This window comes from Pleurodeles waltl, chromosome 9 (genome assembly GCF_031143425.1).
Source record: "Pleurodeles waltl isolate 20211129_DDA chromosome 9, aPleWal1.hap1.20221129, whole genome shotgun sequence".
Taxonomy (NCBI): domain Eukaryota; kingdom Metazoa; phylum Chordata; class Amphibia; order Caudata; family Salamandridae; genus Pleurodeles; species Pleurodeles waltl.
The window spans coordinates 1,172,136,791-1,172,150,410 of NC_090448.1; the positions used below are offsets into that span (position 1 = coordinate 1,172,136,791).

The 13,620-nt window shown below is 45.8% G+C and overlaps 1 protein-coding gene across 2 annotated transcripts in view; it reads left to right on the forward strand.

Annotated features, from left to right (window-relative positions):
* Window positions 1–13,620, forward strand: part of G2E3 (G2/M-phase specific E3 ubiquitin protein ligase) — a 245,406-nt gene that overhangs the window by 200,348 nt on the left and 31,438 nt on the right. For both annotated transcript variants that reach the window (XM_069209054.1, XM_069209055.1), the window contains 2 exons: window positions 3,477–3,649; window positions 4,138–4,352. In XM_069209054.1, coding sequence (XP_069065155.1) covers window positions 3,477–3,649; window positions 4,138–4,352 — 388 coding nt within the window. The remainder of the gene's footprint in view (window positions 1–3,476; window positions 3,650–4,137; window positions 4,353–13,620) is intronic.

Sequence of the window (13,620 nt, forward strand, 5' to 3'; positions counted from 1 at the left end):
TGCAGGCAGGGGCACTGGCTGAGCTTGTTGAGTGCAAGGTCCAGGACTCGCCTGCAGGCAGGGGCACTGGCTGAGCTTGTTGAGTGCAAGGTCCAGGACTCGCCTGCAGGCAGGGGTACTGGCTGAGCTTGTTGAGTGCAAGGTCCAGAACTCGCCTGCAGGCAGGGGCACTGGCTGAGCTTGAAGGTCCAGGACTAGCCTGCAGGCAGGGGCACTGGCTGAGCTTGGTGAAAGGCAAGGTCCAAGACTAGCCTGCAGGCAGGGGCACTGGCTGAGCTTGTTGAGTGCAAGGTCCAGGACTCGCCTGCAGGCAGGGGCACTGGCTGAGCTTGTTGAGTGCAAGGTCCAGGACTCGCCTGCAGGCAGGGGCACTGGCTGAGCTTGTTGAGTGCAAGGTCCAGGACTCGCCTGCAGGCAGGGGCACTGGCTGAGCTTGTTGAGTGCAAGGTCCAGGACTCGCCTGCAGGCAGGGGCACTGGCTGAGCTTGTTGAGTGCAAGGTCCAGGACTCGCCTGCAGGCAGGGGCACTGGCTGAGCTTGTTGAATGCAAGGTCCAGGACTCGCCTGCAGGCAGGGGTACTGGCTGAGCTTGTTGAGTGCAAGGTCCAGAACTCGCCTGCAGGCAGGGGCACTGGCTGAGCTTGAAGGTCCAGGACTCGCCTGCAGGCAGGGGCACTGGCTGGGCTTGAAGGTCCAGGACTCGCCTGCAGGCAGGGGCACTGGCTGGGCTTGAAGGTCCAGGACTCGCCTGCAGGCAGGGGCTCTGGCTGAGCTTGAAGGTCCAGGACTCCCCTGCAGGCAGGGGCACTGGCTGAGCTTGAAGGTCCAGGACTCCCCTGCAGGCAGGGGCACTGGCTGAGCTTGAAGGTCCAGGACTCCCCTGCAGGCAGGGGCACTGGCTGAGCTTGAAGGTCCAGGACTCGCCTGCAGGCAGGGGCACTGGCTGAGCTTGAAGGTCCAGGACTCGCCTGCAGGCAGGGGCACTGGCTGGGCTTGAAGGTCCAGGACTCGCCTGCAGGCAGGGGCACTGGCTGAGCTTGTTGAGTGCAAGGTCCAGGACTCGCCTGCAGGCAGGGGCACTGGCTGAGCTTGAAGGTCCAGGACTCGCCTGCAGGCAGGGGCACTGGCTGAGCTTGTTTTGATAGTTTTAAATCTGGTGGGCATCTCCAAAGCCATTAACCAATACAGGCTATGTGGATTTGGTAGGACAAGGGAATTGTAGAGCACATTGCTATAGGTACCATTCACTTTTTGAAAATTGGGCTTTAGAGGGCGCCACCTTCTAATTTGTTAGATGCGTTTAGTTAATCACTATACTGTGCATTGTGTTAAAAAGGCCACTATCAATGCCCCTAAAAGGGAAACAAAAAGCATGTTGACATAGAATCATTCTGGTCCTTGAAGGAACACATTTTTTAACAAAGGGTTTTATATGGTTTTGAGGAGTGGACAGAGGTCATAGACCAGTGTGCTATACGTCAAACACCCTATAAGTCGTCCCTGCCGAAACCCTCCCCTCCCCTACTTTAGACAAAACGTTTGAGCACCTCACATCACAGAAAAAAATGAATGTCGCTTTCTAGACCAACTTGTTTTGGTCTGCCTAGACTATTGACACTTCTGCATATACAAAGTGCTTCTGCAGGTGTCTAGACTAGATGGAGGAAAAATAAACATGCTGGATCACACTGAGGTAAGAAACTCTGAAGTATAGGACCGCTATTCTAGAGGAAAATCCTGATTACGAGAATCGAAGGAGGCACGGAGCAACCTAGCGAGCTGGCTGAACTCATTCTGGAGTTTATAAACCCGCACGGTCTACCTCGCATTGCAGCCCATGCTTGTAATCCGCTTTTTCTCATCAGAAATAAGGGACATTCAAGACCATAGGCACCAGTAGCAAGTATTCTTATAAACATTAAGCGGCTGCATCACAATGTATAAGATTGTTTTTTTTAAAAATAAGCAATCTGGTAGCCCCAAAATTTCAGTTTTCTGAAATGTCAATTGTTGAAATTGAAGGACTGTAAAAATAAATAAAATCCTCCCACGGCTGGTTTTGTGGCTACAATTAGTACAACGTTATTGCTTCATGCACGGCAGCACTGTCATTTGTTCCACATGACGTGTCCTTAGATCAGTAGCAGGATTTCCTTGGCTCTGTAAAACCGTGGGTTGTATCAGCTCAGCTGTAGGTTCATCTTGATCATTATCTACAGCCGGACACCCCTCTAACTCCTGAGCCCTCAGCATGGCGCAGCGACTGATCCCGCTGTGCTGCTGGAGGACCTTCGGGTGGAGGCCACCGTTTCAGATACACCTCTAAGCTGGTTTAGAGCTGGCAAGTGACGTGCATGAGATTTATCCCTTTTGCGTCTTCTTGGGTTTCATTACAGGGTTACCCACAGGTAACCTGGCGCCACTATTTTTCAGTGTACATAACGCCACTGTATTGCATCATAAGGGCCACACCAGAAGTATCATTCATAGGTCATGTGCAGGTCTGTCTGTCCATAAAGGTCGGAGAGTAATTTACTGGCTTTAGGAAAATGTTCAGAAGTGATCTCAGGCTCCAAATTAATGGTACTAAAAATTTGATGCTACTTAAGCCAAAAGTAGCAGAACAGGCCAGCTTCCTGACCCTTCCAAGCTATTTGGGATCCCAATATTATTTACCCAAAAGAATCAGAATATAGGAGTCGTATTGTTAAACTCAGTTTCAAAATCCATCTCCAGTCATTAGTTTGGTCCGCATTTTTCAGCCTTTCACAACTAACATACTGGCATACATCAACAGGAATTACTGTTGCATTAATTTTAAACTGGATTTTGCAAACTCTGAGTTGCTTGAGCTGCCAAAGAACAAAATAGTGTGGGTTTGATATGTGCAAAACATTACTGCAAGACTGGTACTCGTAAAAAATAAAAACACATGATCCCATTTCAGGAAAGCTAAAATCCCTATACTGGTGACAAGCGAATAAGCATGCCCTCTTTAGATTTCCATGCCTGCCTTTTAAGTGTTTAAAGGGCGAACATCTTCCTGCAGGACAAAATTGCTGCAGTCTTATCTTGTAATATGCGGTCAGCCAGTTAAAGCCATCTACGTGTCCCTGGAACCAAGCTCTAACTGAAGGGAAACCGGAGTCATTTGCCCAATGATATGCAACTCTGTCAAAATACCTTTGAGAAAAATACTATGCAACCATTCAGTAAAGATGCAAAAACATCTCTGTCCAGGGTTAAAATGTTATTCCCAGCATGTGTTCTCTGGTGTCGTCTTTGACGATACTAGCTTATGCGTTCTTCTGTTCTGCAAGTTCTCGGGAGAGCCGCCAAATAGTTACGTATAGATCTGCATAATTGTGCATTGTGCCACTGGTACCATCTGATATCGGGGGGGCCCCTCCTGTAGCTGGTGAAGACACTTGGGCTTTGTATTGGTCATATTTATTCTACTTGTGTTTCTCCTTAAGATCAAGACTTGTACGTCTGTGCTGAAGCTGAGGTCCATCATCCAAGAGTACTACGACTTCCTGTGTGGTATCGGCTGCCTGAGCATCGTGCACACTCTGGGGGACAAGAATAAAGTGGTCAAGGACTTGCTGCTGTATCAGGTCATAAGAAGAGTTCAGACACCATTTGAGAGGTAATAACTGTTCATGCAGCAGGTGTCTTTTCTTTTGTGTGAGTAGAATGATGAGTTTGAGGAAATGTTGGGTCCAGGAGTGAACAGGATCCTGTCGCTGCTCCGAAGAGAACTACTTGTAAGGAGACTTAACTTCTGTCCATGTAGTCCATACGTTTATTTAAATTTTTATATAGTGTAGCACATTCTTTACTTCCTACCCTGCTACACAGATAGTTGCACAGAAGTATAATCTAGCTAGGACAATGTTTGAAAATATTTGTTTAATATTATTGGTTTAGGTACACTTTCCATATGGTCCGTTGTTTGGCACTGAAACATGTAAGTTCTAATGATTAATTGTGCTACCTCGTGCCTGGTAATGGTGCCTGTGGTGGCATCCCCTGCATTCGTAGCCCAGTGCTGATGAACACATATCCTGATGGATACGCTGCACGCCTGCGCTATTGCCTTTTCTTTCCGCGGTTTGTCATTTTCTTTTTGTTTAGTTTTAGACATGGTCTTAAGACACTTGGTGTGCTGGAAAGAATACAGATCTTCCCTGAGGTGTTTTGGAATGTTTTGTGTCAGAAGCCTGAAAAGCTTACAGCAATGACCCTGGGAAGCCTTTTCACCATCCACTTCTCTGAAGAGGACAGCAACGTGCTGCTTCAAGAGACGCGCGTTACTGAGTTCTGGATGGATTACCTGGAGGAAGTAGAAGGTAGATTTATTCTCCATTCTCTCTTCACCTGTGCTTTCTTTTCCAGCTTCATATCTAGACTTGATTGTTTATAAATGCCCTGCAAGAGCTAGCCATTCAAGCAGGTCCTTATTAAGCTTTTCTAGTCCTACCGTTCTGAGTAACTAGAAATAATCTTGCTACGACTTGTCGAGCCCCTGGTGTTTAACTGCATCAGTTTACACAACTGAATCTAGGATAACTCACCTTGTCCTTGCCCCCATGCACTCTCACCTACCTGTGTGTGGGAGAGTTTTTTTTTTTGTAGCACATAAAGTACTGAACTGAGGATACATTTCAGGATAGTTTCAGAGAAGTGAATTTAGAAATTCATTCTCAACTAATTTCTACAACAAGTGTGTGCTATTAGTTATTGCAACCAAAACCTCTTTATGAATCCCAATGAACAGAAGCCTTTGTCTCAATCCACTCATGTCGCTTCCTCCTTTAGGTGCTGTAAGACTCTCCCATGTTCCTTTTATGTTAAGTACTTGTGGTAGGCGAGGGTCCCCTACTTACTCCATGCCTTGTGCCTCTGCCTAGTCTGATTATCCAGTGCTGCTACCACACTACTACCTGATATGACTACTTTAGTTGATAAACATTCTATAAACTAAACATGGATGCTACACGCAGATGGCTATTTGCCCGAGTCTTACTCCTGCAAACATCTGCCTCCCCATGCTTCTGTTATGGATCATCTAATAACCACATTACCCGAAAAGTTACTCAGTTGTCAAATATTGTAACCCCCTATGATGAGATCTTGGATCGACAACTATAATTTAAATTCAGACCACGGACCCCTTTCAACGTGACCTGTCCATGCCTGGTCTCTTGTGCGATCAGCCCAACAAATTACGAATTAACTTGTCTGTTTATTGCACAAAGTGCTCCCCCATCATGCCCCACCTCCTGTTCAATCTATAAAAAGTCCTTTTTGCAGTCTGATACCATGTTGGATCCATTCCTTGAATACATAGAGCAAAATTAAACATGTCTGAGTGACAAACCACAAATTCCAGTTACATCTTTGCCTGCTTACTTTTACACTAAACAGTTGCTTTTTACCAATGCTGGTGACAACTATGATGACTTCCAATTACATTTAGTAACACTAATGTAGCCACGGAAGTGGAGCAAAGCTTTGCTTCCAATTTATTGCTACTCTCTACAGACATAGAGATAAGAATGTCTTTTTTTATCTTCTCCTAACAAGCTCTAGTTGACCTACAGACAATTGTACTAAGTAGACTAATTTGTCATAGAAAGTTAGTACGAGTCCAGAATATCTTTCGGAATGCCCATAGGTCATCGCCAGCCAATTTGCCAAATACTATGACCCAGTCTATGTAGCTCATGTGGGATTTTTCCTTAAGGAAAAATTGACAACTCTACAGAATAGGGCCACAAAGCTCTAAGTCTTGGTGCACAAATATTACTTCCAAGTATTTGGTTCTGTAACTAAATTACTCAGAGGAGACAAAACCATTGGACCAGATGATGTGCTGAAATTAATTTTACAAGACAGGAACATGCTTGTTCGACTTGGCATCCTTGGAGTGGTCTCCCCTAACTTTTTGCCTCTGTTCCCCAAGTTGTTGATGTGTGCCGGACTCAGTTTTTGCTGTTTTTGATACTTGGCACTTTGCCACTGCTGTCCAGTGCTAGAATGCAAGTGCTCCCATGTACAATGTGTGTGTAATCGGCTTTCCATGATTGGCGTATTTGATTTGCTAGCAAGTACCTAATACAGTGCACTAGAGGTGCCCAGAGCCTGTAAATCAAATGCTACTAGTGGGCCTGCAGCACTGGTTGTGCCACCCACATGAGTAGCCCTGTAAACATGGCTTAGACCTGCCACTGCAGTGTCTGTGTGCAGTTTTAAACTGCCAGCTCGACTTGGCAAGTGTACCCAGTTGCCAGGCCTAATCCTGCCCTTTTCTTGTATGTAAGGCATCCTTAAGGTAGGCCCTAGGTAGCCCCATGGGCAGGGTGCAGTGTATGTTTAAGGTAGGACATATACTGATGTGTTTTATATGTCCTGACAGTGAAATACTGCCAAATTCGGTTTGCACTGTGCAAGGCCTAGCTCTCTCATAGGTTAACATGGGGGCTGCCTTTTAATAAATAACTTATGTGCAGATTCCCTTTGGGAGCAGATAGAAATGTGAGTTCAGAGACCCTAAACCCCACAATTTAAAAATGCATCTTTTAGTAAAGTTTGTGTGTTTGAAAATGCCACTTTCAGAAAGTAGGCATTTTCTTGCTTAAAGCATTCTGTGACTGCCTGTTTGAGGATTCTCTGTCTGTGTTAGTTTGACAGTTAGGCTGTTTGCACCTCTCCTCCAGACAGTGACACAAAAGGAGCTGGGTGTAGCCTGCTTATCCTGATAAGCCATCTTTGCTGGGAAGGAGGGGAGGAGGGAGTCCACTCACACCTGAAAGGGCTGTGCCTGCCCTCACACAATGCAGTCTCCAACCCCCTGGTGTGTGGCTGGGGCCTGGCCAAGTCAGGATCTTACAAACAAGAGTTTTCTTTGAAGTTTGCCTACTTCGAAGACAGAAAGGAGTATAAGTAGTGGACCCAAAACCCCTGAAAATTAGATTACTTTTGGATTCAAGAGGAACCTCTGCCAAGGAGAAGAGCTGAGAAGGGCTTCCCCTGCCTGTGACTGTGCTTTGTTGGGCTATCATGTAGTTGCTGCTTCTGTCTGTGAAAGGGGACCAAGACTAGACTTTTTTGTGCATTCCTGCCTGAGAAGAATCTCCAAGGGCTTGAACTGAGCTTGCCTCCTGTTGTTGAAGTCTCAGGGCCATCAAACACTTCCTCTGCCAGCACCTGGACTCTCTGCTGAGACTCCTGCCCTGCCAAGTGGTGCCCAACCCAGTCCCTGGGCCCTTGAAAGGTGAAGTTGGCAGATAAGAACTGAAATTCCATGCAGAGAATGCCGTGCGGGGAAATTTACGATACACCTTTGTAAGGAAATGCCTCATTGGCATGGTTACCCCCTGACTTTTTGCCTTTGCTGATGCCAAGTTATGATTTGAAAGTGTGCTGAGGCCTGCTAACCAGGCCCCAGCACCAGTGTTCTTTCCCTAAACTGTACCTTTGTCTCCACAATTGGCACAACCCTGGCATCCAGGTAAGTCCCTTGTAACTGGTACCCCTGGTACCAAGGGCCCTGATGCCAGGGAAGGTCTCAAAGTGGTGCAGCATGCCTTATGCCACCCTGGGGACCCCTCACTCAGCACACACACACTGCTTGCCAGCTTGTGTGTGCTAGTGGGGAGAAAATGACTAAGTCGACATGGCACTCCCCTAAGAGTGCCATGCCAACCTCACACTGCCTATGGCATAGATAAGTCACCCCTCTAGCAGGCCTTATAGCCCTAAGGCAGGGTGACCTATACCACAGGTGAGGGCATAGGTGATTGAGCACTATGCCCCTACAGTGTCTAAGCAAAACCTTAGACATTGCAAGTGCAGGGTAGCCATAAGAGTATATGGTCTGGGAGTCTGTCATGCACGAACTCCACAGCACCATAATAGCTGCACTGAAAACTGTGAAGTTTGGTATCCAACTTCTCAGCAAAATAAATGCACAGTGATGCCAGTGTGCACTTTATTGTAAAAATACACCCAGAGGGCATCTTAGAGATGCCCCCTGAAAACATACACAACTCCAGTGTGGGCTGACTAGGTCCTGCCAGCCTGCCACACACCAGACATGTTGCTGGCCACATGGGGAGAGTGCCTTTGTCACTCTGTGGCCAGGAACAAAGCCTGTACTGGGTGGAGGTGCTTCTCACCTCCCCCTGCAGGAACTGTAACACCTGGCGGTGAGCCTCAAAGGCTCACCCCCTTTGTTACAGCGCCACAGGGCATCCCAGCTAGTGGAGATGCCCACCCCTCCGGCCATTGCCCCCACTTTTGGCAGCAAGGCTGGAGGAGATAATGAGAAAAACAAGGAGGAGTCACTCCTCAGTCAGGGCAGCCCCTAAGGTTCCTGAGCTGAGGGGGCTCTTACATTTAGAAATCCTCCATCTTGCAGATGGAGGATTCCCCCAATAGGATTAGGGATGTGCCCCCGTCCACACAGGGAGGAGGCACAAGGAGGGTGTAGCCACCCTCCGGGCCAGTAGCCATTGGCTACTGCCCTCCCAGACCTAAACACCCCTAAATTGAGTATTTAGGGGCTCCCAGAGCCGAGGAAGGTAGATTCCTGCAACCTAAAGGACTGCTGACCTGAAGCCCTGCAGTGAAGACGGAGTCTACAACTGATTTGGCCCCAGCCCCACCGGCCTGTCTCCCTATTTCGAAGAAAACCGCAACTCATCCAACAGGGTCCAGCGACCTCTGAAGCCTCAGAGGACTACCCTGCATCTAAAGGACCAAGAAGCTCCCGAGAACAGCAGCCCTGTTCAAGAAACTGCAACTTTTTGAAACAAAGAAGCAACTTTTAAAGACCGCACGTTTCCCGCCAGAAGCGTGACACTTGCCACTCTGCACCCGACGCCCCCGGCTTGACCTGCGGAGCCCTGAGTTGACCCCCCCCGAGCCCCCACAGCAACACCTGCAGAGGAAATCCAGATGCTCCCCCTGACCGCGACTACCTGTTTTAAGGAACCCGAGGCCTGGAAACCACACTGCACCCGCAGCCCCCAGGACCTGAAGGTACCGAACTCCAGTGCAGGAGCGACCCCCAGGCGACCCTCTGCCTAGCCCAGGTGGTGGCTACCCTGAGGCCCCCCCGTGCCTGCCTGCATCGTTGAAGAGACCCCAGGGTCTCCCCATTGATTTTTCTATTGAAAACCCGATGCCGGTTTGCTCTCTGCACCCGGCCGCCCCTGTGCCACTGAGGGTGTACTTTCAGTGCCTGCTAGTCTTCCCCCCCCAAAGTGCCCTACAAAACCCCCCTAGTCTGCCCTGAGAAGTCACGCAGACTGGAAGCGGGGCACCCCTATTTCCATTGAAGCCTGTGTGTTTTGGGCACCACTTTGACCTCTGCACCTGACCGGCCCTGAGCTGCTGGTGTGGTAACTTTAGGGTTGCCTTGAACCCCCAACGGTGGGCTACCTTGGACCCAACTTTGAACCCTGTAAGGGTTTTACTTAGCTGTGACCTTAACCTTTACTTACCTCCCCCAGGAACTGTTGATTTTTGCACTGTGTCCACTTTTAAAATAGCTTTTTGCCAAAACTGTACATGCTATTGTGATAATTCAAAATTCCTAAAGTACCTAAGTGAAATACCTTTCATTTAAAATATTGTTTGTAAATCTTGAACCTGTGCTTCTTAAAATAAACTAAGACAAGATTGTTCTATATAAAAACATATTGGCCTGAAATTGTCTGAGTGTGTGTTCCTCATTTATTGCTTGTGTGTGTACAACAAATGCTTAACACTACCCTCTGACAAGCCTACTGCTCGACCACACTACCACAAAATAGAGCATTAGAATTATCTCTTTGCCACTATCTTACCTCTAAGGGGAACCCTTGGACTCTGTGCATGACATTTCTTACTTTGAAATAGTACATACAGAGCCAACTTCCTACAACCTTCCACAACACGGCTGATAAATGACGCAACACTGGATTCTAGGCTGAAATCGGTGCTCCACCTGCATTGTGGCTTGGAGATAGATGCTCGCGGCTGGAGAAACGACACACAACACCCTCTTACGGAGGCTGATAATGACGCAAACCCCACGCAGCGTGGTTTTCTAACACTGTGCAACCAGACTTTCCTCGCATCGTCCCTGGGTGTCCAAGTGAAACCTGACTCTGAGCGGATCCATGGTGCCTGTCCGCAAGTCGACGCATCACATGGCCTCACTTGCGAGTAAGGAATCAACGCATCGCTGACTTTTCAGACGCACGCTCGCCCATGCGGTTACATTTTTTACGCTAACCAGGTACTTTGTGTAGCAGCATTCTGACTGTTTTCTAAGGATTAAGACTCTTATCCTTTTGAAAATTCATTTGTTGACTTGTGTATGTTGGATTTTGTCGTTTTGGTCTTGTTTTGTTTAGACAAATTTTACCTATTTTTCTAAACCTGTGTTGTCATTTTGTAGTGGTTCACTTGTATTACTGTGTGTTGGTACAAATACTTTACACAGTGCTTTTGAAGTTAAGCCTGCCTGCTGGTGCCAAGCTACCAAGGGTATGAGCGGGGTTAACTGAGTGTGATTCTCCTTTATCCTGACTAGAGTGAGAGTCCTGGCTTGGATGGGGGGTGGGATGTAACCTGACTGCCGACCAAAGACCCCATTTCTAACAATGCATTTCTACAAAAAAATGCTATTCTCTTAAAAAAAAAGAGAAAAAAAAAAAGGCACCTTTGCAGTAAAAAAATATTGAGCCTTCCGAAAGAGACTAACTGCCTTCTAGTCCTATAATTTCAGGATTACAGAATGTATTTAAATCTTATCTGGGGAACGGGGAGGATATCTGGGAAGAATAACATTCATAACTCATCTGGCAATCTGACATCCCAAAATGTTTTTTTTTATTACACCTGGGTGTGTGGAATTTAATAAAATATTTACTTGTCCATGGGACAGATTCTTCTTAAATCTAATTGTCCCTTTGGTGTCATGTAGTGCAGCAGATGGACTGCAGTCTCATTATGTAAGAGCTCTGATAATAGCCTCCCAGATTATGCCAGGGCTGATACTATAGAAGAGCTTTGATACTAGCAATTTCAAGCCCTACTATAGCAACTTCTTTATTTTGACACATTTACACAGATCTACATACTGGGGCAGTAAGCAATAGTTCCAGGGCTGGAATGCCTTTGGAACTGTGCAGGTCTACTAATTTGCATGTTTTATGGATTTTCACCAGCTCTTTTCTAATATTTTCCCATACCGAGAGGTTGGAAATGTATTCCTTACAGGGGCAGTAGTAGAAGTTTTTCAAGGGTTGAGGGGAAAAAAAGTTCACAAATATTTTCTAGGAGTACAATTTCCTGGTCTATTTCTTTAAATTCTTGTGAATTCATAAGTCACTAATTCAAAGACATATACCATAAGTGCAGTTTTGTGACTTTCTTTAACAATTGTGCCCCTAATTAGGTCTGAGATTAACCAAGACCTTCCTTTTAAAAAAAAAAAAAAAAAAAATCTATTTCTTTCAATCTGTCAGCTGGTTTTACTGTGAGTGATAACATTCTGCTCTTCCACAATAAGCATATTGGCACACAGGGTAGTTTTGTTCAGTGCCACAAACTACTCTCAATATGTGCTTTTTAAGACCAAAAAATGTTTTGTTTTTTGCCAATGTTCGTTACAGTGGGGAGGGCCAGGTAGCTTCAATAACAATGAAGTATTAAAAAGCTATGTCGAAACAAGACAGGCATTGACAAAAACCAAAAAGACTGATCACCAATATCGGATAGGTTGGATTTGCATTGTTTATTTTCATGTTTCCCCTAATCTTAATGAAAATGGTTACACTGACTTTCTATTATGAATATTTTTGGGGAAATACTGGCATGTATCAACACATTTTACTAATTGATGCTTAAAAGAAATAGCACCTACAATTTCACAGTAATTTAGCAAAACGTTTTTTGTTTGTTGCTACTTGTATTTTTTCTGACCATCCTTTTTATTTTTAAAGCAAAGACTAATCAATCTTGCTTACAAGCTTTTGCAAATGCGCATCTAATCAGAGCATTCTGGGATCATTGTACATAGCCTCATTTTGGTAAACTTTTCAAACCGGTTCACATTTTTAAAATTATTTTTACTGGAACCACCATCAGAAGTTCAGCATGTCCTTACAGGATTATTTAGAGCGCTTACCCTAATAATAAAGGCTTTGCATTAATGAACCATATATACAAGTTCAAACTGCATTAACATATGAACACAAATTACCTCAACTGCAGACAGTTCTCTTCCCTATAAATTGGCAGCCCAACAGTTTGTGTTACAGGGGGTTGGGGCCTAGTTGTCTCAAGGACAAAGTATACATGTATTCCTTGACCCCCAATCAATATGTTCTGGGCATCAGTGAACCCAATCAGTGCCCAACAAACATTGATTTATCCAGTTCATTATAGGCACCAGACAGGGATTGCCATGTCCATAACGTGACTCTTTTGGGGCCTGTGTCTCAATTTAGATCATGCCCATCCCATCACTCCTCAGAAACTGTATTAGCAATGTCAGATGACTTGAAAATAACCGTGGTATCAGTGGTGTCTGATAAATTAGACGCCTTTAGCACCTCCCACAGAATGGCCTTGTTTGTGAATGCAGTTAATAGATTAATCAGCTGGGCTAGAATTTTTCCCACATGTTTGGATGTATTCAAAAACTGCATTTGGATATACATAACACTTAAGGCATTCTCTGTGAGAAAACTAAAGACCAGCTTCAATATAAATGACTTGCTTAGTGCAGCAGCATTGCGCCGTGGTGAGGGATCCAAACTTTATACCACTTGGACTACCTTTTCCAAGCCATTTTGCCTATGTATTTAAAAAGAAAGCCTTTGCTAACAAAACAATGGTTGTCCACACTATTCGAAGGTGCAGGAGCCACCTGCCTTCAAAGATCCGGAGTTCCCAACCCACGTATACTATGACCTCTGCACCTACGTCTCACAGCAGAAATGAAACGCACATCTGACAACAATTAGGCTTCCCCCTCCCAGTGGAGAAGGCTAGTGTGTCTTACACAGCATTCTGCCCATGAGCTGTCTGCTATTCAGAGACATCATGCCCACAGCCTCCATTGAACAGGAGGTGGAAACCTTCCCTTCACTTTTAGCCTTTGTAGGAGGCTGGCCTGTTGTGAAATGGACACCTATGGTATTAATATCTTATACCAGGTCCAGGCAACCCTTATTAGTTAGTGTTAAGTGTCTAGGAAGCCAGGGCTCTGTAGTGGTAGCTGTGGTGAACAGCCAAGACCTATCTAGGAGTGTGAAGCACTTGCAAAACAGTAGTCACGCAGTAACTGATCACACATGAAAGGAACCACACAGTGTTGTAAAAATAAAGGTACTTTATTATAGTAACACTGAACTAGAATACTATAGGCAATCTCCTCTTCCCCCCCGCCCCCCATCCCCTCCAAACCCTCTTTTTCTGGAGGTAAGTACTAGGAATTAGCATAAAAAGATTAGAAATAGCAAGAACTAGTAAGGGCCCTAGGAGAGGCCAAACCATGTACTTAAATAGTGGAATGCAAGAATGGAGGCCCCCACCAGAGGATATGGAGTAGTTAGC